Source organism: Natator depressus, chromosome 13 (genome assembly GCF_965152275.1).
Source record: "Natator depressus isolate rNatDep1 chromosome 13, rNatDep2.hap1, whole genome shotgun sequence".
In the NCBI taxonomy this organism is placed as follows: Eukaryota; Metazoa; Chordata; order Testudines; family Cheloniidae; genus Natator; species Natator depressus.
In genome coordinates, this window is record NC_134246.1 from 7418014 (window position 1) to 7444655 (window position 26642).

The 26642-nt window shown below is 43.3% G+C and overlaps 1 protein-coding gene across 1 annotated transcript in view; it reads right to left on the reverse strand.

Moving 5' to 3' along the window:
* Positions 1 to 22028: 22028 nt before the first annotated feature.
* NTSR1 (neurotensin receptor 1) overlaps positions 22029 to 26642 on the reverse strand; it is a 107874-nt gene continuing 103260 nt past the window's right edge. The window contains exon 4 of the mRNA XM_074969606.1: positions 22029 to 26181. Coding sequence (XP_074825707.1) covers positions 25932 to 26181 — 250 coding nt within the window. The 3' untranslated portion in view covers positions 22029 to 25931. The remainder of the gene's footprint in view (positions 26182 to 26642) is intronic.

The window sequence follows — 26642 nt, forward strand, 5'->3', positions numbered from 1 at the left end:
TTTCAATACATAGGCTCTTGAAGCTGATCCCACTGAAATCCATAATATCCGTTCATTTTGGAGGAAATCCACTTCTCCCATATACACGCCAAAGTAATCAGGTTCTTCCTGGAAGGTGTGGGGAGATGAACTCCACCCTAGCTTATGGGCTGGGGCAGCAGCCTCAGCCTCTTTCTTGCAAGTGGCATTGGATATTAGGGGGCACTGGATTAGCGTAAAGGTGGGTCTCATGGCCTTGCAGCCCACTGCACTAGCTGTGTCCCAGAATGGAGACTCCTCCCATAGTGCACAGGGGTTGCAAAAATGCTTCCAGTCAGCTGCTTTACTGACTAGGCAGGTAGGAGGTGGCCCCGGCTGAGTAGGGGCCGGGGCCGTCTCCTACCTGCATCGGGCGGCGGCAGCTCCCAGCCCCGGCTCTGCAGGCAAGTCCCTCCCAACCCACACAGGGAGAGGGTGAGAGGGGAAGAGCAGCGAATGACAGGGGGAGGGGGTGAGAGGAGTGAATGGGGTGGGGTGGAGCCTCAGGAGGAAGGGCGGGGCCTGGGGGGAAGAGGCAGGGCAGGGGCAAGGCTTGGGGGAAGGGACGGGGCAGGGGTGGGGCCTGGGTGCGACAAGGTGGGGCAGGGGCAGGACATCGGGGGGAAGGGGTGGGGTAGGAGATGTTCCAGCACTCCTGCTGGAGTGTCCAGTTTTTATATATTACAAAGTTGGAAACCCTAGGCATCTTGTGTCTTTAATGGCAAGTCAGCCCCAATATAAGCATTATTTAATGGATCTGCCAGATAAAAAGTCTCCATATACATGAATAGGGGCTGGTTTCTGCTACGATGCTTAAATAATGACTGTGGAGGATGTGAAGGCTATTCTGTAATGATTTATGAGTACTGTCTATGACGTGGTTATTGAGATACATACTGTATAGTTATATCAGGCTACTGGAATATGAACTGTGCACATGCTGGTTTAGTTTAATAGCAGGACTGTCAGTAAATTAGCATATAGATGAACACAATAGATCAGTCACCTCCTGGTGAACATTTCCAGGAGGGTGAGAAAAATATACCTGGACTACTGGGGTTACTTCCAGGTACCAGCAAAATTACAAGACTTGTTTTGCCAAGGCAGGGAATTAACATATTAAAAGGAAACGAAACAGTAAAAAAGTGATTCTCTAGAGAGAGGTGGGCTAGGCTAGGCCCTATGCTTCCGGGGCTGATAAGCCTTAGGTGAGATAAACAGGCATTTAGACTGTCTTAAAATCCTTTTTCTCTGTGGTTTGCTTTGTTCCTACTGTTAAGATTAAACAATATTTTGTTTTAAGAACGCTCCAGCACCTATGTGCAAATACAACATTTTTGATGCACAATCCATACACACGCATTTTTGCAGGTGCACCCATTGTGATACACTTTCAAAATTTGGCCCTTGAAACACTAGGATATGTATTTTAGTAACATAGAGCAATTTAGATGAAGGTAGGGACTTTTAGCAATGGATATTTATGTGACATCATATCCTTAGAGTTGCATTGTATTTGAGATTGCACTTCATTTTTTGCAGTTAGATAACAGGCTTTAATCTTTGTTTTAATAGGAATGTTGACTCTTCCAAGCTTAGGCCCAGAGAAGAGAATTCATCTGCAGCCAAATATACAGTAGTTTTCACTTTTTAAAAAGCCTATTAAAGTAACAGATTTATTACAAAAAATGTAGCAAAAAACAACAAAAAACCCGATGAACTCTAAACAGTCCAAGAATAACCCAGTCCTTCGTGTTAAGTCTTATGTTTTCCACACACAAAGAACAAAAGACACTCTTTCAGTGTGGATGAATTTTATTTGATATTAAGGAAAACAACACACAAAAAATATAGGTCTTCATGAGACAGTGTTACTTTGTGTCCAGTTGCGTGACAGCCCCCTTGAATTGACTTACAGCCCTTCCCTATAGCAGACAGGCTTACATGTAAAGGTGCGATAAACACAAAGCCATAGAGTCACATAGCTTCGTATGATCTTTAGGTTCCTAGCAATAAAACAAAAGCAGTGCAAGTGATTAGTGAGCTTCCTGATTGCTAATTACAAATGCTAATTGGAAAGCTGTAAGTATTTTCTGTGAACATTTCAAAAGAAATGAAAAATACTATTTTTTAAGAATTTCTTTTTTTTGGCATTTTTCTGTTTTAAAAGTGGAAAAATGGAATTATATTGAGAGAAAGAAAAGACAACGTCGGAAAATTTTTGTTAAGAAGATAAAAGGTCATTTATTGTAAAAATAAAAAATAAAACAATTAACCAGAGCTATTAATTACAGTGTATAAGTTAGTGATGAGCAAATTTATAGACCTTACAAAGGGCACGTCTACACTGCAGTTGGGGGTGCAGCTGGGGTAGAATGGGCAGCGGCTGGGGATATTCACCTTAGTACATACCCAGGGGGTCTGGGTGAGTTTGTACTCAACTGGCTAGCCCGAGCTGAGGCCTGTGCTACCCAAGCTACACGGCTATTTTTAGGATGCTAGCTCAAGCAGACCTAGCTCTTGTCTATCTACCCATCCTGGGAAGAATCCTCCTGGCTGCAGTGTAGACATACCCAGTGACTAGATGCTTAACTTAACCTTTGAAGACATCTCACTTCCTTCCTTGTAGGCTATCCTTCTTCCTCCCTCCTCCAAAACTAACCAGATCCTTGTTCCATTCCCTGGCCCTTTTGACATGAACTCAGATCCTCTCTTTCCTTTGCGTCCCAATCCCTTTTCTTACCACTTACCTTTCTTTCAGGGTCGTAACAAATGTCATGAAATTATTCCCTGTAGGCTTGGTACATTTATGTGGAGACCAAGGAGTGATAGAATGCTTTAGATTGGTCCAAAGAGCTATTGTGAAGTTGAGCAAAGATAAATTTAATCTGAACAGCAGGAAAAAAGACTTCTTTTCAGTAGAATCTGTTAGACTGAAGAATATTTTCCCTAAGGTGATAGAGAAAATGCATTGATTGAGTCATTTAAAACTAGACTGGACATAATACTAAAGAATATCTGTTGGGAAGATTCTTGCATTGGTTGGTAGTGATGAATATTATGACCTAATGGACTTTTCCTTCTGTGATTTAATGTGACTCTTTGAGCATCCATGAGTTCAGTAATACTGACATGTAAAGCATGAGCCCTGCGTTGCATTATCATTTGTGAGGAATGGTGATGGATGAATTTTAATGCTCATGAAAAGGAGGGACTAAGAACAATGACTTTATACATGCACAATGTAGCAAGTGACTCTGGGAGCTGTCTCTGGACAGCTCTACCATCCTACTTCAATTCTGATCCAAAGTGCCCTCTGCTTTTGCAGTCCTGGGCACTTTGTGGTCAATCCTCTTTCCTGCCTGTTTCATGTTGATCATAGTCCTATGTTCTCTTTTTGTCAGTGTTCAACAGCTTCCTTAGATAGTTCAGTTCTGTACAATACGATGCAGGCTCTGGCTACACCGTATGAAATAAACATGAGGAAATAAAGAGAACTGAAAATAAACAGGCTAGAGACTCAGCATTTCCATTTCCAGCCCCAACAAAACATTTTATCCATCATGCCTGATTCAGTATTAAATTTCAGTCCTACAGCTCATCGTTCGCTATGACTCTGGTGCCTATTGCCAGAGAAATATATTCACCCTGTCAAAGTCTTGCAGTGAATCACAAACCTGCCTTTCATAAAATAGCCTTTTTGTGTTGATCAAGACAACCAATGCTAAAACATTGTGGCATCTAGTGGGGGATGAGTATGAAAGGATATGCAGACTTGGAGCCCCGTAGAAATGATGTGAGGGAAATGAATAGTGCAGGGGGATAAAATATTTTAAACGAGTGAAAGATTTCAGTTGGGGAGAAGATATTTCAATTGATTAACATGAATCTGTGAAATCTAGGGAGAAGAATGAAACTTGAAGACAGTGTTTTTCATTAGATGAAAAGACTGGTAACCCAGCTGTCCTCTGTGCCAGAAAAAGCACCCAGCTCCTCTTACAATAGAATATATATATAGAAACACTAAAAGCAAGTAAAGTATCATTATGCTTCTGTTTCTCCCAAGCATTCCTATGACAACACTTAGAATCCTTTGTCCATTTTGTATTGCTGTATATGTTTGTGTAGTGAAATATCTCCAGAAGATGGGTCCAAAAAGGGTCCAATTTTGAAAAGTAGCTTCACCTGTCTTCAAAGTTTCTAGCCTGACACTTGATGATGACAACCAAAAAAGAAATGGGGTGGGTTTGAGAGAGATGCCTTGTGATTGTTCATCCTTAACTCTACTCCAGAGCACTCAGTAGTGAGCCTGGGCAGCCAAAAACTCATTTGTCCATTGACACTATTTCTCAGGGGCGTGCTTACAACACCCGTGAGACACTCTTATTCTCTTTCTCTGTGGCTCTACCACCGGGGTAGGTTGAGATTATTTGAGGTTTGTATCTAGGGCCTGGTCTACACCTAAAACTTTGGTTGACCTGGCTACATGCCTGAAGACTGTGAAAAATTTCACACCCTGTGCAGCATAGTTAGGTCAACCTAGCCCCCACTGAAGAAGCAGCTAGGTCGATGGAAAAATTCTTCTGTCAACCTAGCGACTGCCTCTTGAGGGGGTGGATGATTAATTATGGAGACAGAAAAGTTCCATCCACTGTAGTAAGAGTCTATACTACAGTGTAACAGGAGGATAGCTGCAGGGCTGCGGCTGGGCCAAGGTAGTGGTTGTAGTGTAGACATACCCTAGGATGCAGTATGGTCTAGTTGCTGTGGTACTAGATTGGGAGTCAGGAGACTAGGAACAGGGTTCTGGCTCTGCCACTGTCTTGCTGTACAACCTTAGGCAAGCCTCTTCGCCACGTCCCCGCCACCCCGTCCATGTTTTGTTTATTTATAGGGTAAGCTCTTCAGGACAGGAATCGTCTTTCACCATGTGTTTGCACAGCACCTAGCACAATGGGCATCCAATTTTAATTAAGTTATATTACAGCAGTGGTATAATACAAACCATAAAGAAGAAGAGGAAGAGAAGATTTTAGCTAGCACATTTGGATATGCCAGGTCAAATTGGAAAGGTTAAGCCTGCAAAGAATATTTATTTGGACATTGTTTGAAATTCTTTGTTGGCAAGTTTCGTGTTTTAATCAGTATTTGACAGAATTGGCTTTAGCTCCTGTGAAAATCTCTGAACAGCGAAGGGCGATTGATCAGTGGCTCAGTGATTGCCATATGAATATCGACAGTACATGATGTCTTAAGTGGAGTGTGCCATTGTGGAGAAACTTTCTATAGACACTGGAAATTGCAGAGTTATCGGTGCAAACAAAAACAGACTCACTTCAGTTTACAAGGTCTTTTCTGCCTCCTGATTACATTGTTTTCCAAGGCCTTGTGTATACACAAAAGTTACACTAGCACAGTTAAAGTGATACAAATCCCTCAGTGTGGACACAGTTATGCCAGTATAAATGTGCTTATAGCAGTATTCCTGTACGGGAAGGGGAATACGCTATATTGGTATAAGACACCTTTATTCTGGTATAGCTGCATTCACACTAGGGGTTGTACCAGTATAACTGTATCGGTAAAAATCACTCCCCCACTGCCAGAGTTATCTCAGTACCTAACCTGTGCATGGACCTAAGTTTGGAGGTGATGGTTCCTTCGAGTTCCTTGCTCTGCTTGACTCCTTTTGGGGCATTAGTCAAGGGGCTGTCATTGTCCTGGGACAGATAATTCATTACACAACTTAAGTGACCGCATATAATGGCCTTGTCTGCGGTCCAGCTTATATCCCAGGGATCAATATGCATCCTATTATGAACGGCTGTTTGAAAATGAAGTCTGGAAGGGTGGTTGATTGCCAGAAGTCAGACTGTGTGAACACCGAGCAACATTTTGCAGCTTTTTGTGCAGCTTCCTGTCACACTCTCCATAACTGCCGCAAAATTCCATCCCCCGGGAGGCCGAGCGTTTGAGAAGGGGGGCAGGCCATTTGGTGTTTATAACCCTCAGCCTCTGTTAAAGTAAAACCGCTTCAGCTGGGTAGGCTGGACTTTCACAGACTGCAGGAACACTTGGTCACTCTGAATCTTGCAAACTGGTGATGGGATAAGGAGCGGATTTACCGTGAAACAAACCGTGCAGTGGCACAGGGCCCCCAACAACAGGGGGCCCCCCAAAATGCAGGACAAATCTCATCTGACAACCTGTCTCTGAGTCCCGGCTGGCGGTGCAGCAGGGCTCAGGCAAGCAGGTTGCCTGCATGCCGTGGCCAGTGGCCCCATGCCGCTCCTGGAAGTGGTCGGCTGCCGGCATGTCTCTGCGTGCCCCTGCACCAGGGAGGTGGCTCCACGCGCTGCCCGCGCTCCGGGCAGCGCACAGAGACCTCTTGTCCCCCTCCCCCCAAGGGGTGTGCAGAGACGTGCCAGGAGCAGGGCTAAGGCAGCTCCCTGCCTGCTCGGCCTCCTTCCCTCCCTCTCTACCTCCCTCCCTCCATGCTGCGCCGCTCCCGGAAGCGCCAGCATGTCCCTGCGGCCCCTGGGGGTGTGTCTCTCTGTGTGCTGCCCCCGCTCCGAGCGCCAACTCCGCAGCTCCCATTGGCCGGCAAATGTGGCCAATGGGAGCTGCGGGGCTGGCACCTGAGGGCAGTGGCTCGCGGAGACCCCCTGCCCCCCTCACCTCGGAGCCGCTGCCAGAGGTGTGTGTGCCAGTCACTTTGGGAGCTGCGCTGCCCAAGGTAAGCACTGACCCTGCCCCGCTCCCGCACCTCTACCCTCTGCCCCAGCCCAGAGCCCGCACCCTGCACCCTGCATCCAAACTTCCTCCAAGAGCCTGACCCCTCACCCGTCCTGCACCCAACCCCTCTGCCCCAGCACCTCCTCCAACACCCAAACCCCCTGCCCCAATCCAGGTACCTCACTTTATTTTCATTTACTTCCCATTACTTATAGGAGAAAGATGAAGAAAAAAAGAATGAAAAACGAGTGTGTGGGGGGAGATAAGAGAGAATGTTCTTTTTCTTGGCTGGGTCCCCAGGGAGGGCCCGCTCCCCCCAAAAATGAAGCTGCGCACAGGGCCCCACTAATGCTAAATCCACCACTGGATGGGATTAAATGGGAAAATCACATTGATGTGGATGAAATCGCATTAGAGCAGAGCTGACCATGTGCTACTCCTGCTGGTCTCCAATCTGTCAGCAGCAGGAGATCAGCCACTGGGAAAGGTTTGCTTTGCACTAGCATATTATTTCAATCAGGAAACTCAAGCAGACTTTTACTGCTACTAGCGACAGAGAGTTCTGATGGAGTCTGCTCACAGTAAGGATATTTTTAATCACAAACCTGTTCACACTGCAGACAGACAGACAGACACACACACAAGCCAGCTGGCTAGGCTTGTGTACATTCCCTGCGTAGGTGATATGTGTTATACTTAATGGAGGAACTCACTTGTTGATGGAAACATACATGGCTAGATTATCTTCCCCAGGACAATTCAGGCAGTGCAAAGGAACCAGAATCTGCCTGTAGTGCTCCAGCTCAGAGTTCTCCTCGTGGATGGAGAACCCTCATTGTAGCAGGCTCCTGGGTGACCCCTCACCCCATAATGCCAGGGAAAGGGGCACTGGGGGCATAGTGGGGTGAAATGCAACTCTGCCATGCCAATCCTCTGTTCTGCAGGCTGCTTTGATTTACACCAGTGCAGATCCACCCACAGGATCAGGGAGCCATTGCTGGCTTCCTAACAAAATCCACTCCCCCCACTCCCGTCACTCTTTGGTGTTGAATGGCTCTTCATGGAGCACAGAATGTGGCCCACAGAGTACAAAATTATGTTTGACTCCTAGCAGAATGAAAGCCCATTGAAATGCAATGGACGAGATAGCTTGGACAGTCATTCCACTTTAGTATGAATGGCTCCCCCTCTGTACACAGCTGTCAGGTTTTAAAGAAGTTATTTTATCATTGCATCAGACAACAGACACTTGCTTGGACAAAGCAGTCAGAAACGTCCTGGAGTGAATCGCCCATCACTGGTAGGGTGATGGGGTAGATGTAGGTCTTTTCCCTGTCCAGTGGCTGATTGCTCTGTTTGCCTGCTCGCAATGCAGCCCAGGAGCTCCAGAGCACAGAAGCTGCTGGATAAACAGCATGACCAAATGTTTTCTTTCCTCCCAAGGCTGCCTCATTTTTTTGTTCTTTAAAAGACAGTCTTGCAGGACGGGGCTAGAATCCTCACCTGGCCAAGCTAAGTGCTCTTGAGTATGTCCTAGTGCGTGAGAGACTTGGGTTATCATGAAGACCCGGGTCTTCTTCTCAAAGTCCAGCTGAAGATGTGTGCAAGGGAATGGATCAGCTTTGGAAATTAGATTTGCTCTTTGTCCCGGGTGATATATACGCACATTGAGTCTGACTTCACATTGAGAATGCGAACACCAACGTGTAATTAGCTCCATGACTGAAGGGTAAAGTGCCTTATCCACCCACATGGGTATCAGGGAGTGCTGCAGGAGCTCACCCTGACAGCACATAAGTGTATTAGTGTGCTTCCTTGCTAGTCACGTTGTAGCGCATTCCCCCCATGCAGCAAAGCTGCACCAGACGGGCAGCCCTCTGCACATTTGTAGGCCTGTGGTCTGGCCTTCATGGAGCAGCTTGTAGGCTCCAGTCCTTGGTGGTTCATTTGATGGAGTATGTGAAATATGCTCCGTTTGCAGTAGTTAGTTCTATTTTTAATATGTATTTGTTGATTACACTGAGATTCCTGTTGCCATAAATGTAGGATAAGGGCTAATTTCAGACATGCCCTGCAACGGCAACCCATGGGAGGCGGGGGGCAAAGGGTCACATGACCCTCCCCAAAACGCTAGCAAGGCCAGCAGCCGGGGAGATGAAGGGGCAGGGCCAGAGCTGGAAGGGAAGAGGTGGGGCCAGAGCCTCTCCTCTTTCACAAAAAGAAAAGGAGGACTTGTGGCACCTTAGAGACTGACAAATTTATTTGAGCATAAGCTTTCGTGAGCTACAGCTCACTTCATCGGAGCTGTAGCTCATGAAAACTTATGCTCAAATAAATTTGTTAGTCTCTAAGGTGCCACAAGTACTCCTTTTCTTTTTGTGAATACAGACTAACACGGCTGCTACTCTGAAACCTCCCCTCTTTCAGCTTCCTTTTCCGGCCACGCTGCCTGGTGCGGCATGCAGCAGCTGCTCTCTAGCAGGCAGTCTCTGGCCACGCTGCTTGCCTGGGACGGCTCAGGCAGGTCACGTGGCTGGAGGCTGCCTGGGAGAGTGCATTAGTCCCTCCACACATGCCAGCGGGACTGGAGCAGAGTCCTCTCCCCCCACCAGGTAACGTGGGACAGGGAGAGTGCGGAGCTCCTGGGCTAGGGGCAGGGCGGGGACAAGCCAAATGGGGGGGCTCACGTGGGGGGCTGGGAGGAGTCACATGGGGAGGTCACATGCCCCCCTTTAGCTGGTGCCCCCTTTGTTTCCTTCCCACTAATCGCCCGCCCTGCCAACTCACCCTGTTACAACTCAGGGTTCATTTATTCTCTGTTCTACTTACTGATGAAACATCCCCAGCAGAAACCGGTACTGATGAAATCACCACATGGTTATTCCAGAGCCGATGCTGTTCGGCATTTTCATCGGTGAGTTGAAGGTAAATATAAAGTGACTGGTGATAAAATTTGTGGATGACACATCAATTGGCCGAATAGTAAACAATGATGGGGAGAGGGCCGTCATCACAAATGATCTAGATCGTTTGGTTAAGCTAGGTCCATTTCAAACCAAATGCGTTTTAACACAGCCAAATGCAGTCAGAAGGAATGCAGGCTGTACCTACAGAACAGGAGATTGTATCCTGGGAAGCAATGACTCTGAAAAGGATTTAGAGGTCTGTGACCTGGGGACCTCTAGTGCCCACTAGTAGAGGGCACTGAGGGTGCATAGGATTTTACAGGGATTCCCTGGGACAGATTTGTGTATAATAGTTCACCAAAGCGTGGCAGGTAGAGCGTCTCCTAAGAGCCACTGGTTGTCATAATCATTGTGCAATGTATGTAGGGATAATATTTAAAAAGTTATGCATCTATACTGAAAATTATGTTCTTAAGATTTTGGAGTTAAGGTGGGTCACCAGGAGGTGACATGGCTCAGGCAGGTTCCTTTCAGGCAGGAGATAAGAGACGCTTTGATCATATGTGTATTGTCACCACACAATGGAGGCCCATTCGCATACTGAGCCAAGTTACAGCTGAGATGCCACAACATCTAGAAGAGAGAAAATCTACAGGAAGAAACAAAACAGCGAGGGGATGTCCTGTTTATGACTGAAGACAAAGGATGGGACTTGTATACTTTGGGAGGTAAAGGAATACTCTCGGTCCTTCACCTAGGAGACAAGCTATCAGCATGTCTGTCTCCTGAAGAAAGACCACTGCCAAGCGTGGCTATAAAACACTGCAAGGACTTTGGGTGAGCAGTACTCTACAAACCATGAGAGTGTCTAAGTCTAGGCTCAAGAATGCATGTTGTGATTTATTTTATATGTAACCATTTTGTTTTCAATACTTCTACTTGCTACTAGTTGAATCTCTGTGCTTTTAAAATAAACGTAGGCTTGATTTTGACTATTTACATATCCAAGAGCTGTGTGTTCAGTGGAGTGGTGATCTGAAGTGGAGCTGGTAAGCTAGGGTATCCTGTTTTTTTGGAAGCAGTGAATCTGTGAATATTGCAAGTGTCCAGTGGAACAGGGGCTAGACATTCCAGAGAGACACTCAGAGGGGTCAAGGGTTGGAGCGTGCCTGTTGCTAACTTACAAAGAAACAGCAGGGTAGGTGAGGCTTAGAAGGGAGTGCTTGTGTTGCCCATGGCCGGTGGAGTTGGGAGCTGATCTCCGGCAGGCATAGACAAGACTTCCTCGTGCTAAGGGCAGGTGGTGCCCCCACAACCCTGGGTACTCCCAGAAAGCATCACGGGGTCATAGTTGACAAACAATTGAACATGAGCTCCCAGTGCAATGTTGTGGCCAAAAGGGTTTATGTAATTCTTGGGGAGTAGTGAGCAGAATTAGGGTGATTTTATGTCTGGCATTGGTATCAGAATACTGCATATCAGAATACTGAATACCGTTCTAGTGTCCACAGTTTAAGGAGGATGTCTAAAAACTGGAGAGAGTGCTGAAAAAAAGAGTCACAGAAATGATTTGAGGGCTGGAGAAAATGCCTTACAGTAAGAGACTTACAGAGCTCAATCTGTTTTGCTAATCAGAGTGGTGGCTTGACTGCAGTACCTAGGTACCTTCATGAGGCACAAATACTGAGTACAAAAGGGCTCTTTAATGGAGTGGAGAAAGGCATAACAAGAACCAATGACTGGAAACTGAAGCCAGACTAATTCAGTTTAAGGACAGGGCACACATATTTAACAGTGAGGGTCACCAACCAGTGAAAAACTACCAAGGTACAGTGGTAGATTCTCCATCTCTTTTTGTCCTCAAATCAAGACCAGATGCCTTTCTGGGAGATGCTTTACTTTACTTGGCTCAATATAAGGATAACTCTCTTCAGACATGGTTTTGTCCTGTTTTTATCTCAGTACTGGACAGGGGACAAACCTTTGAAAAGCAGGAGTGTCTGAAAAGCAGTTCAGACTACAGGGGTGTGAACTGCAGCACACATTAACGTTCTAATTACCCCTTGTGGATGCTCCCGGCTTGAACTGAAAGGTACCTAGTCTGGGTTAACATAATCCTCTCTCAAACAGTTCTACGTTCCAGACAAGCCCTTAGGCTGCAATGAAATTCCCAGCCTTTATGCCATGGACAGTTATTGCTCCTTAACAAATAAATATCTACAACAATCGGGGGTGGCGGGGAAATATCTGGTATGTGATCCTTTCATATTTTAATGTAAAAATGAGCATATTGATTTTCGATAAATATTCACCTTATCCCTCACCAAGAGACCAGTCTGAACAGGGTGATATTGGCAGCACAGGGACAGCAAATATTCCCCCCCACCCGCCATCTTTTAAAATCAATGTGAACTTATTACGGCACCAAAATGCTACAAGGAGGCTACACGTATTTAAAAAGCACTGAATGGTGCGCTTATAAAGGATCTCTCCCGTTTCTATTGTAATGCCTACAATCAGGGAGAGATCCCGTCCTGTGTTCAATCAAACTCGGGCCTGGAGTCTGTGTTCCTTACAAGCACAAACTATGAAATGTGATTTCTGTTTTAATCTGGTAAGTGCCTCCCAGTATTTAAGATTGGCGGTGGCGCTGCTAACATAATGAACTTTGTCCATTTTTTTCCTAAATGGTTTTTTTTAAAATATCCTTGAAAGAGGAACAAATAGAAACAGGCCAGGTTACTTAGAGAACTATGGCCTAGATCTCCCAGCTGATATATAAAGTGGTATACAGTAGCTGAGGACCTGGGTCTGTATCTTACAAATGCTCAAACTTGTCATTATATTCATTCATCCCAAGATTCCGTTGCGGGTAATGGCAGAAATTCCCATCCTGAATCAGCAAAGCACTCAAGCATGGGATAGAAGGCAAACGTGTGCTCAGATGCGTTGATGAATCAGGGCCTCAGGCAAGATGCTCCCTCTGTTAGCCAAGGTAATTAACTAACCTGTTTACCTGCCTGATACTAGTGAAAGGTTTATTACCTGGCACTTTTCATGTCTAACAACCCCAGATTAAGTGGGTCAACTGCTCTGAGTCCAAGAGAGAGTCACCCTGCGACCACCTGAGGCAGCCTTTCAGAATGTATCAGCACGGGCACTAAATCTGATCAGACACACTTTACCATGGGTGTAATAAAGAGAAATGAGCAATATGTTATTTGCCCATTAAAAAACAAAAAAGTCACCCTGTCTAGAAGAGTTTACTCACTGCTGGTGTGCCTCCTCATGGCTGGGCATGGCATAGCGGGCTCTCCTCATCTAGTGCCACTGGAGCCTGCCGTGGTCTGCCTCTTACAACTCAGCCCTCCAGCCAGGTCACTTTTAGCCCCACTCTTTTTGGAGGTCACTGAAACTTCCTTTGATGTTGAAAATCCAACACCATTATATCAGGTCTGTGGCCTCTGACTCTGGTCCTCGTGGTCCTTACACCCTCTTATTACAGGGCTTTCAAAAGTCCTTACCCCCTTATATCAGGGGGCTTCATGCCACCTTCCCTGGGCATAAGCAGGGGCGTAATTTCAGAACAATTCATGGGGTGCAAAGTTACGGCAACATATAATTATATCTGATTTTAGTATAGCCTGCAAAGTCAGGGGTGGGGGAAAGCGAAGCATACAGACTTCTGAAAAGTGTGGGGGAGGAAAATAAATGTCTGGGAGGGCACTTGCCTCCCCTTTCCCCATAGCAAATGATGTCCCTGTTTGGAAGCTATCAAATGGTATACCAAGTTTGTCAGCGTTGTTGGGTTACAATTAGCAAGCTGATTTTAAATTGTTGTAACAGATTATTTTGGAGGGGCTCTAGGGGTCTTTCTCCACCTCTGGCATAGAGGGGGGGAATTGAACCTGGGTCTCCCAAGTCCCAGGTGGGTGCTCTAATCACTGAGTGAAAAGTTATGAGGTCCACAGTGGCAGCAGCACCACCTTCTCTTCTGGCTATTTTGTGTGGCACGAGGCAGGTGCCTAACTCATTCATGCTTGGATACCCAGGATAATCACTTGGATTACCTAAGGAATAATGCCAGCCCTGCTCATTCAGTGTTTCCCTTTTACATGTATTTCCGGAATAACTTTTACAAATGTTTCTTGTGTATCTGAATCTGGGGCTTCTTCATTGCACATTTCTGATGGGCGAGGATGGGAGAAGCTCCCTTTCAACACCCAGAGCATTACATTGTTGGAAATATGTTTCCTAGAGTATGCAGCCTTTTTCTGAATTTGGACATTTTATGGAAAGTTATACTAGGGGAAGCTTTCCATTTGAAGATTCGAGAGTATAGGGAATTATTAGTTGAATATGGAAAAATTGAGCCTACACATTAATTATTGTTAGTTAAGCTGGGGTGAGAAATATTTTATAGGAAACTTTTTTTCAGTAGAAAAATGCAGATTTGGCAATGCCGAAATGTTTCGTGAATGCACGCAGATTTTGTTGACGATTTCAATTCGAAAAAAAGTTCAAAAAATTCTGCAAACAATCAAAATGGCCAGTTGTGGCATTTTCAAAAAGAAATGGTGTAATTTTTCAGTGTGAAATGACATTTTGTTTCAACATTTCCTTTAATTTTATTTTTTTTTAGAAAGCGGAAATGTTTAAAATTACAATTAAAATGAAACGTTACGATTTTGTCAAAACAAAAGGTTTCATTTGACCTGAAACTATTTTTTTTTGCGTGGACTTTTTGAAACTGCCAATGAACTGGGAAAATCCATTTTTTGCCCAGCTCTCATTTTTATTGTTACAGTCGTTTCTAAGGGCCAACCAAGATCAGGGGCTGCTTGTGCTGGGCATTGTACATACACATAGTAACAGCTAGTTCTAAAAGATATTATAGTCTGAATTGAGATGACAGACGAATGATTGGAAAGGGACACAGCAGATAAGCTCACTGGTTCAGCTTCCGATGTGACTCCAGAGAACTTAGTAGAAAGGGCAAAATAAAGTACTTTTCCGTCCACCCATTTTCATATTGTGCTTTGCCAATGTGAGTGTGGACGTAAATTTCACGTTGTATTTTACCCGTCTGAGTGAGGAAAGAGGACATCAGACATGTTCTCTCTCCCCGTGAGAGAACACCTGTTTAATATTTATGTAAAAGGGACTCAGCCTTCTTTTAGTGCAATGGAAACGTCTCCTCAAGGCAATACATGCAGTGCAATCTGGTTTTTTTACAGCTTTGGTTTGCAACCACTCGGCTAGTTCTCAGATACTCAAGTCGATGATATACAGCCAGGAGCCACAACACGAGAGCAAACAGAGTGGAGTGTTCATGCTTGACAACACGCCTTAACATTTTTATAGTGAAAAAGGGGGCACTGCTTTCCCGTCCTTCAGACTTTAAAGTTTTCACCGACAAGCAGCCAAGTGTAATTAAACTTGATATATCTGTAAATATAAAATAGCTGAACCAGCCAGTTTTTTCAAGCGAGAGGAAGAAGTAGCCACTTGAGGGACTGAAATATTATAGTAAGTATATTACTAGGTAGAAGTATTTGTGTTACATCCAACCGAACGGGAGCTCTCACTGACTTGCCATGCTGTGTATCAACCACTATCCTTATCGGACTTTCAAAGAGAGTTAGACGCTTAACTCCCTGAGGCCACTTTGAAAATTCCCGGCTTAAAGCATTATGGGAAGCTGACATCACTAATACAGCAACGACAAACAAGAAGTGGGTGGAGATTTGCACCCAACACATTGCATAGCCCCATTGAAGACAATGGGACGTAGCATTGACTTCAGGTGGGGTTTCACAAGGCACATGCCAGGACAGAGTTTGGCTCAAGTGTGTTGGGACCACCAGGGCGGCAGTAGAATAATTTATACTGATATCTAGTAGGTGAGATTCACTTGGGGTTCCCCAGTGGTGGAAAGTTGGCAAGGCAGAAGCAAGCTCTCCTCTTCCAGGAAACTGAAGTGGACCAGCACAGCTCCAAGAGTGAGTAGTGCTGGCTGGCGGAGGAGTGGAATGAGAACAGCTCTACCCCCTGCACCCTCTGTGAGTAGAGCTCCTAAGGAACTTTAATCATAAAGCTCCTTTGGAACTTAAGTTCCTGGTGGAATTAAAGCTGCTTTTCACTGGGGAGGCTGCAGGCAAAACAATCCTACAGGGTCAATCCTCCCCAGGATGCAGCAGGCCAGTCACATGCAGGGGTGTGTGTGCATGCAATCTGTATATCCCTGTATCAGAAAGAATAAATCAGGCATTTTAAAATCTGAATGGATTTAGACTCATAACCAAGAGGTAAATATTATTGTGCCCATTTTACAGATGGGCAAACCCAGCCACAGAGTAGTTCAAAGACTTGTCCAAGGCCTCAGAGCATGTTAAAAGCAGGGAAGGGAATAGAAGACAGAAGACTAAGATGTCTCCTGCCTAGCAGTCCCTTGCTCATACTACCAGATGTGCTCCCACCCTGGGACTGGCTGAACATTGAAGTTACACCCAGTGGTGCCGCGTATCTTAGTTAGCACACCGGTGGCATTTTCTACAATTCAGTTGGATAGCAGCACTCTGGGTAGTGCATTTCTATAGGAGTTGTACACTCGAGTGCACAAACTCACTTCATGCTCTGTTTCACAGCCCACCCAAAGCCTGCAATAACAACTTCTCCAAGATATGCAGCCTGGCACGGCCTTATTGCTTAAATACCCTCATAAATTTATTCCAACCTGATCTGCAGCTCAAATACAAATTCAATAAGGCAGAGGGGGATTTAAAAGCATTGTAAATGAATTAACTTCTTGATGAATGTTTATAACATTTTATGGAGCCATTTAAACACGACAGCATTTGTTTCAAAAGGACAAGGAAAGTTGCCTCTTTTAAAGCACACACATTACTTTGATAGTAGAAATGAGACATACTGCCTGATTCAAAATGTTCCTTGCTTCTTGATGTAGAATTTTTTTTTTCTGTTGCTACGAAAAGAAATAGCAATTTTGATTGGCCTTCTGGTTTCCTTCACATTGATTAGCCTGTTTCTTGATTGCGCGATTTTTGGCAGTGCATCAGTAGGGGAGAGGTTTGCATATTTTGAGCAGTGCTGTAACTTCCATGTATTTTTGCATTTAATAGAATAAAGTGACTATAAAGTTTGCGGATTATACCAAACTGGGAAGGGTTGCAGATGCTTTGGAGGATGGGATTAAAATTCAAAATCTGGACAAACTGGAGAAATGGTCTGAAGTAAATAGGATGAAATTCAATAAGGACAAATGCAAAGTACTCCATTTAGGAAGGAACAATCAGTTGCACAAATACAAAATGGGAAATGACTGCCTAGGAAGGAGTACTGTGGAAAGGGATCTGGGGGTCATAGTGGATCACAAGCAAAATATGAGTCAACAGTGTAACGCAGCTGCAAAAAAAGTGAACATCATTCTGGGCTGGATTAGCAGGAGTGTCGTAAGCAAGATATGAGAAGTAATTCTTCCGCTGTACTCCACGCTGATTAGGCCTCAACTGGTGTATTGTGTCCAGTTCTGGGCGCCACATTTCAGGAAGGATGTGCACAAATTGGAAAGAGTCCAGAGAAGAGCAACAAAAATGATTAAAGGTCTAGAAAACATGACCTGTGAGGGAAGATTGAAAAAATTGGGCTTGTTTAGTCTGGAAAAGAGAAGACTCAGAGGGCGCATGATAACAGTTTCCAAGTGTGTAAAAGGTTGTTACAAGGGGGAAGAAGAAATTTTTTTTTCTTAACCTCTGTGGATAGGACAAAAAGCAATGGGCTTAAATTGCAGCACTTGCAGGCTTGGGAGTGGGGCATTCAGACTCACCTTTCCTAAATAAGTCACTCCTTCTTCTATAAAGGAGTTAATAAATTCATAGATTCTAAAGCCAGAGGGGAGCACTTCGATCATCTAGTCTGACCTCCTGCATAGCATAGGCCAGAGAACTGCCCTGAATTAATTTCTGTTTGAACTAAAGCAGATCTTTTAGAAAAACATTCAGTCTTGATTTAAAAATTGCCAGTGATGGAGAATCCACCCCAGCCTTTGGTAAATTGTTCCAGTGGTAAATTACCTTCACTGTTAAAAATCTGCCTGCTATTTCTAGTCTGAATTTGTCTAATTTTCATTTCCAGTCATTTGATCTTGTAATCCCTTTGTCCGCTAGGGACAAAGTCTATTGCTATAAGGCATGTTTTCCAGTCCTTGAGTCATTCTCGTGGCTCTTCTCTGAACCCTCTCCAATTGATCAAGATCCTTCCTGAATTGTGGGCACCAGAACGGGACACAGGATTCCAGCAGCTGTCGCACCCCTGCCAAGCACAGAGATAATGTAACCTCCTCACTCCTATTTATACAGCCAAGGATTACATTAGCTCTTTGGGCCTCAGCACCACACACACACACAATGTTTAGTGACTTGTCTTCTTCATTATTACCACTCCCCTCGCCCCAGTCTTTTTGTCGTCTGCAAACTGTATCAATGATTCTTTTATGTTTTTTTCTAGTTCATTGATAAAAATGTTAACAGCATAGGGCTAAGAACCAAGCCGCATGGGACTAGAAACACACCTGCTCAGTGATGATTCCCCATTTACAATTACATTCTGAGTCCTGACATTTAGTCAGTTTTTAAATCCTCTTAATATGTGCCTGTACGGTTCTAGCTTTTAATTAAACTGTTGTGTGGTACTAAGTCAAACTCCTAAAAGAAGCCTAAGTATATTATATCAACCCTATTACCTTCATCAACCAAATTTATAATCTCATCAAAATAAGATATCAAGTTAGCTTGATGAGATCTATTTTCCAAAAACCCATATTGATGGATATTAATTATATTACCCTCCTTTAATTCTTTATGAACAGAGGCCCATACCAGCAGTTCCATTCTTTTGCCTGGGATTGAAGTTTGGCAGAGTTGCAACATCGGGTTAAAAGCCAATTGAATTTCACATGCCTAGACCAGAGCTGAATGGCCCTCTAACACTAGGAAGTAAGCTTTGTCATTAACTCAGATCTGCCACTTAAACATGAGCCTTCAAAATCTTAAAGTTGGTTATTTATTTCTTAAGATCAATGAATTAAAAAAACAAAAGAAAACAAAAAATCACCGTACAATACAAAGGTTAATATCAGAAAGTAGCCTTTTCATTATAGTTTGGTCATAAAATACAGTATAAATCATAGCATCTTACATTAAAACAACATTTTAGATTGCGACACGGGGGGATTTCACATCCCACTCCCTTCCCTTTGCCAGAGTAACTATTACAAATTAGACTCTGAGACACTCTTAACATTCATTATTTCTGACACACAACAGGCCACATAAAATAAAGCACATACAAATTCTGTATTTTTTTTTTAAATGTGCACTTTTTGTATTTTCACCACAAGTACAACATGTCAAGTTGCACAGCTTAAGGGATTCTTGAGCACAAAGCCAGGACATCAGAATGAGATTTTTGGATTGGCTATTTAGCTGCTAAAAAAAAAATCCAGGCTAAAACAGACAAACTTGTTCAACTGTCGTTTCATAATGGGAAATAATTTTAAGCAATACCATTTTTTCCCTAACAGAATTACCATACAATTCCATAATCACCAAAATATCAAAATAATACTCAAACGTATATTGCACCCACAAACGCTATGCTGTCATGCTGTGTAAATGTGTCTCCTCTTCATGAAGGGCGTATGCTCTGGTGATCAGACAGGCTAAAGGACCTTCTGTTTAAATCTGTAACACAAATTGTGTGCAGTTGTAACACACCTTTCTTTTGTGTTTTGTTATACATTTGCTGCTATAAATGAAGAGATCCTGTTTGCTAACCCCTCCCAGATGATCCTTCTGTTTAGCTCAATTTTTAAAGGGCAAAGTCATTGAAGCAAAATCTCATGCACTTTACAAAAAGACAAGATCAGCAGAGCATTAAAACACTAATGAGTGCTGGACTTTTGGTGATAAAGTCTTGTCGAGGGGATATTCCTGACTAGTTTAATGACACTAGAAATCTGATTTCACACACTGACAAAATGGATGACACTGTCAAGAACACTGCAAAGGTAAATGAAAGCTTAAAATTACATTTAAAGAGGTTGCCTGGCAAAGTCACTTAGAATCCATGCGAGCATTTCACATCTGTGGGTTCTAAGGCTTCTTTGAATGGAAATGAGCATTGCACATCACTAGTAGGAAATGCACATAGATCCAGCGTTCAGCCCCAAACCTTAGGTTAGTAGAGACTGTGGTTAAAAAGGAGCAGAAGGGAAAAAGAGAAAAATTCTAATAAAGATCATTTGAATGTACCATGTAGTCTGTACCATTTTCTTGCAGCAGTGTTCTTTTCTCTATAATACACAGTGCGGGCTTCTCTTTAGCTAGAAAAAGATGAGTGCTTGTTTTAAATTGAGTCTTGAAACTGCCTGCTCACTCCCATGAGTTTCTGAATATGCCAGAACTTTGGGATCTGAAATTATGTTCCAAACTGGAACTTCCCCCTGTTTCCAGACATCCAGATTTGGCCAGTTGAAAAAGATTTGGTCTGCAACTGCAAATCGGGGCTTTTGATTTGGGCCTGTCTCTGTTTTAGAATGCAGGAACAAAGGTTTGTGAACCAGAAAAACAATTGGGCATGTTCACAAAATCTTTTATCTCCTCAAGGTTAGTCTGTCCCTACTAAGAATCCATCAAGGTTTGTCCCAAGTTGAGCTCTTTCCCATTTTCGTGCCAAATCAAAGATAAACATATCAGCTGCTCAGAATTACAAGGATATCTGGGTATATCTCACTTAATCATTTTCCTGCCTCGGGCACAGGTGCACCTCGGTCCCTCCTATTCTCTGCATGTGGCACATAATCATCTAGCCTTCTGTGGGCTGTAATATTTTGGTCTAATTTCAGCTGTTGGGGTTAGTGTGCAGGTGCTAGCTGGTGTTGGTGGCCTGTAGTATACAGGAGGTCAGACAAGAACACCTGGTGGTCCCATCTGGCCTTAAACTCTATGATGCTATAACAATATTCTCAGTGCTGCTATAACCCACGAGACAAAATCTAGGACAAGCACCTCAGGCAAGACTGATTTTCATGCCGGGCTTTTATTCTCTCTACCAATTGAAGAATGGATAATCAAGCCTGTTTTGGCAGGTTGGTATTTACCAGGAATATTAATGACGTTTAACATCTCAAGAATGATTTGGTGCAGGGTGGGCGTTTCAAATGCACCTGAGTTAGGTTGATAAGTCCCACTGAAAGTCGACTGGACTTGTTCTAACTTCCCTAGGCACTTTTGAAACCCCACCCTTACACTGTGCAGCTCCTGTTAGAGGTGTGGTTAAAACAATCCTGAGGCCACTCCCAGGATCAGAAATATGGGCTCTTGTCCACTAGGTCCAGAGTTCAGTCTATGAGGTTGTGACTCATCTTCCCTCTACTCAAACAATGTAATAGGGAGGGCAGTTTTTAGATCTGCAGGCTGAGTTTGGTGAGATTCTTCAGGGAATATGGCCGCAGCCAGCGTGCACATTACTTGCTGCCATTCAGGTTATTTTTGCAGGGCTCTTAATCAGCTGGAAGCAGCTTCTAACGATGCTGGCATGGCTGCGACACATCCTGCTACTGTATTATCTCTGCCTATCCCTGGGGTAAGGCCCAGCTGCATGCCTGGTGACATTCTGTCTACCAACACTGTTTGTTAACGTCAATGGGACTTCCATGGTAGCTAAATTTCCATGTTCTGTGCTGATTGCTGAAATTACAGAATTATTTTTGTCTGTATTCATTTTTTTCCTAAGCATTCGAGGCGAAAAGACTGATCAACTACAGGAATAGAATTCTCGTCAATGAAACGATACAGACAGACAAACAGCAGGTATCCTGCTTGGATCCTGACCTGCAACTTCTGCAGTCTGGACTTAAACAGGTCTCTTTTATGAGAGCAAATAATATCTTACTGTCAGTTATTTCTGGGCGCAATTTAGGTCCTTTAGACATTAAATTACCTGCTTTGGTAGCATAAATGATTTAAATTGTTCATGCAGCCAGAATTATTTGCAACTCGAAGGCCCAGTTAGGCTGAAAATTTGGTTCATTAGGCTCATTTCTGATCTAAACCAGACAGGTATCCATTACTGTGTGACTTGAAAATAACGATTTAAATGCAAACTTCTTTGAAGCTATATGTATTACAGACCTCACGGAAAAGCTATGAAGATTAATTATTCAGGGTTTTCAAAAGCACCTTCCAGAGTTCAGCACTCAGCTACCCATTGAAAGTCCTTATATTTCTATTGGCTAATGGGGATTTGCTTTTCTTTTCTTTTTTTGAATTGGGCCTCATCTCTCTTAGCTGCTTTTAAAAATCTCTCCCCTAATGTTTGTACATCATTTTGAAACTATAAAGCATTGTTATAGAAAGTTTCTTCAAGTCTTCCAATACTTTTTTTTAAACTTTCATAAAATATTTTCTTACCTATAATGGTCACACTTTATATTAAGGTTACCTTTATAAATAGTTAATAACGGGTTAATGAACGATGAATGGATATTTCAATAAATGACTGATCAATTGTTAAATATTGTTACATAATCCAACAGGGCAATAGGTTATCACTTTGGCTTATAACCATCCATAACACTTTCTACTGATGTCTAACACATACTGCTCATGCATGCTTATAACATGCTTGTAACATGCTTATAATATCTGTTGATTATTCATAAACCCATTTATAAATGAAACCTTCATGTAAAGTGAAACCACCCTACCTTTTGATTTTTCTAGGTAAATTTAATAAGTAGTGCTTCTAACTAAATGGAAGCCCACTGTATGTACAATAAAGATGCTCATTTAAAAGTAATTTTTGCACGGCTTCTGGGATTACCATGGGAATTGAATAAAAAAAGAACACAAAACAGAGCAGCGCTCACATTTTGGCAAAGTCAAATGAAACTAAACCCAGAAAAATTTCCATTCTAAACTGAGAACCCTTGATTTTCAAGTTGATTTGTATAGCTATAATTTAATAGCCTTTTGATAGCTATGACTTGAAGCTGTGCACGCATTAACTCTGTCACCTAAACCATATGGGACCTAATCCACAGGACACGAGTCCTGTACTAGAAAAATTCAGTGGTGGTCAGAGTATTGGCAACTGACCTTTATCAATCAGGTGGGAAGTTTAATTGGGAAAAGGAGACTAATTTTCAGGAAACCTTTTGGTTCTGTAAAGTTAAAATGGTAAGCCTCTTTCATGTAACAATTAATATTGTAATCAACTGGCTAGTATATCTATGGGTGTACCTCTGCCATTTACTCAGTGGAGTCAGGGCTGTTCAGCTGTGTGTCATAGCCCCTACACTGCTATGAGCTATTGGAGATTCTATTTTATTTCACAGGATAGGGGATTCTGCTTTTGAAGCAGAAGGACATAAGTTCTGTCCTCACTGCCACAGGAAATTCTGAGTGGCCATGGTGTGCCAGCATAGCAGCACCTGTTACCACCAAGAAATAATAGTTTCTAAGTGACACTGGACTAGTTCAAGAATTAACTTTGCTTGGAATACCAGACAGTCAGCCTTTCTTTTTCTAATATGATGTGACCCTCTCATTTTTAAGAACAAATCTGCAATTTACTTCCTTCTTTTAGCCCATTCAACCTAACAATTAATCTAAGCATCACTTAGTGACGATCAAAACTTTAGCAAATTGCACTGATTTTCCTAAGATTTAACTTTGTCTGACTGGAATTATTGGTCTGCTTGTCAGGTTTCTGATATAACCATTTGCCCAGGAGACATGATAGCCACACCTGGCAATGTAAGTGAATTTGGCTATGTGCAGGTGGGCCTGGACAGTATTGTGTTAACTTGTGCATAGGTATATACTAGAATATGATGTGGCTGATCACAAGAGCTTGCCACAAGTTGCCCAAACCCTTGTGCTGGTTCCGTTTCACTCAGCTCACCCGTCTAATAGCAGAGGCACTCCTTTAGCTTATTATGTGGGGCCTGTGTTTTTGTGTATTTTGTTGCATTAGACGGTTGGCTGGTAGAGAGGGGAGCATTAATTCAAACCCTAAAACTACACAGCCCGTTCGGATAAAAGGTTCGCAAATCCAAATCTAGGGTTGGATCTGATCCAAGTCCCACTTTTCCTCTGACCCTAGCTTTGGTTTGCTGCCTGCATGCAGCCATGGTTGAATACAGATTAGCCCCTCACAGCTGGGCTGAACGCCTGTATTAAGCACTCATTTAACAAAGAGGATTTATGCCACAAATTGGTTTGTATGTACGCACCTCCTGTCAGAACAAGACTGACTAACAGAGCCAGTCACCTCCTGAGCACTTCTTTGTGGCCAGAGGTCACTCTCTGGTGTCCGGCTACCGACTTCTCCCCTATTCAGGCCCGTTAATAACTCACCATCAACAGGTAATTACAACATTCCCCTTCTGGGGTCCCATTTATTGAGTTCTTACATATTGGACCTTCTGGTCCCAACATTAATTCAGTCACACTCTGCTAGTCAGGGTCTCTAGTAGGAGCTAAGCCTCATACTCCCAGGCTTTACCTGACTGAACCTCAGCCCTCTGGTTCTGGCTTCCAGGTCCAAACCCTTCTCTCAATCAGGGCCCTTATTAGGAGCCTCCGGATTACTGCTTCTCCTCTCTGTCACAGCTCCCTTAGATTCAGAGTCTTCCTTGCAGAAACCTTTCACTCACTGCCATTCCCTCCACTCCTACTCCTCTTTCTACTTCATTTTGCCCTCTTGCTGCTCTTTATAGGGCAGTCACCCTAATCTCTCCTAGGAGTGGCTCATTCTGTAATCAGGGTTGGCTAGCTCCAGCCCTTAAGAGGCAAACAATCCTATTACACTGGCCTATTCAGACCCAACCATTCTCTCCGCTGCCCCTCTAGTCTGGTTTTGGAACTGGGAATCCTGAATTTAAATCATCTTGTTTTCTGTTAATTCTTCAGTTGTGTTATCTGCGGCTAGAGATTGGTAAAGACACCAGTTAAAAAATGACAGGAAATACAGATCATTCAGTCACAGAATAAGCAAATTGCACTAGAGTCTTTTGTGGCCCTTGTACCTTGGACTTGAGCTTGCCCTTTGGGATATCAGCAACCTCTCTAATAAAACAGCTGCAAATTGAGGAAAAACTGGAATAACAGTGGCTAAGAAATCAATCAATTATCTGTGGCCTGCAGAATTCATGCAGGTTGCTCTATGCCTCTCCTTCATCCATTAGCAGCCCTCACTCATCATGGTCCAGGCATTTGCTCACCTCTTGATATGGCTCAACTAACTTTTTACCTTTTTTCAGTGGTAAAAATGGGATTTGGCTATGAAGCAAATGTAGGATTGCCCTCTTATTTGTTTTTAACAATAAGATTTGCCTCGATTTTAGCATTCTAGCCTTTGTCATCATTATTATTATTATTACTATTTATTATTTTACGTATTTGTGTGATGACCTTGCTGAAAGGACTCAATAGGTATCGAGGCCCCATTGTGCTGGACATTATACACACACCTAACAAAAAGATGATCCTTGTCCCCTAAGAGCACTGAACGGTGTTTTCCAAGGTGCCATCCTAATCTAGGTAAGGCATTATCGTTATTTTGTTATTTAATATAGGGACACTAAATTGGGTCTCCTGGACACCCTGGTCTAATAAATCAGAATTCAGAATGAGTTCTATAAATAGCCACCTTGCTCCCTGAGTGCTATATTCCCTACTGATTCCATTATTTTCATTCCTCTTTCTTTTATCACCTCTTAGATTACTACTCCCCCCCTCAAAAAATATCCCTTTTCACTCAAAACTGCCTTCCTCCTCATTAACGTCTCAGCTCAGTGCCACCAAGAGAAATGATGTTGAGCTCTTCAACTTTAGCATGGCATCTCTGCACGGAGGAAAGGATGAAGCACAATATGAGTTGCCTAAGCTTGACATTTATAGGCTGAAGAAGTGCTATGGCTTCCCAGGTAACACTGCATCTGAATCTATGCCGTACCGAAGTTACAGAAATGCGTAGACATTATTCACAAGAGGCAAGGCTGATGCTTTAAAATAACCCCAAAGTTACTGGCAGAATGAAGCCTATTTGTTCCAACAAAAATGAGACTGCTAAACACATTCGTGTTATGGTGAATTTAGAGACCATGCGTTAAGGTCGCAGAGGTCTCTCTCATGTCCTAAATCCATGCTGAAACACATTCTCCCTTCCTTTGACTTCATTCGGGTCTCAGTATGTTGTTTCCCTAGTGACTTGGCTGGAAAACGTATGGTTGCTAGAAATGCTGTTGGACTTCCTGGTGAAGCTGGGTCTCTTTTTCTTCTTCCTCCACGGCAGGCACAGGAATATGAGCGTGGAGAGGAAGATCTGGCGGAAGTTTGCAGACACCAGGTTGTAGAGGATGGGATTGATGGCAGAACTGACGTAGAAGAGGACATTTGTCAACATGTAGAAATAGTGGTAGAAGTTATAAAGGAACCTGATGGAACAGAACAAGAAGAGAGGAAATTTGAGTGGGGGAGGAGAGTATGAATAACTTACAATTGCAGGGTTGGAGAAAATGGAAGCCAGATTTTCAGCGGATGGGGATTACCGTACTGGATATCACCTGTGGGCCATCTAGTCCAACAGTGGCCAGCACCAAATACTTCAGAGGAACGTTAAAACCCCTCAAAAACCCTAACAGTAGATAGATGTGGGATAATCACCCCCTCACAAACATCTCAACCTAATCCCCTAATACTTAGAAATTGTTTTAAACCTTGAAGCATGTGATTTTTATATCCCACCACGATTTGCCTTGTCTATAGACACACCTGAAATTAAAAAGACTAGACTGAAACATTGCCCTACATGATGCACAAATATATGCATGTTTACCACAAAGGCTGCTTAAGTGGGGTTGTCTATACTGCAGTATCTATGGCAGAGCTAAGACAT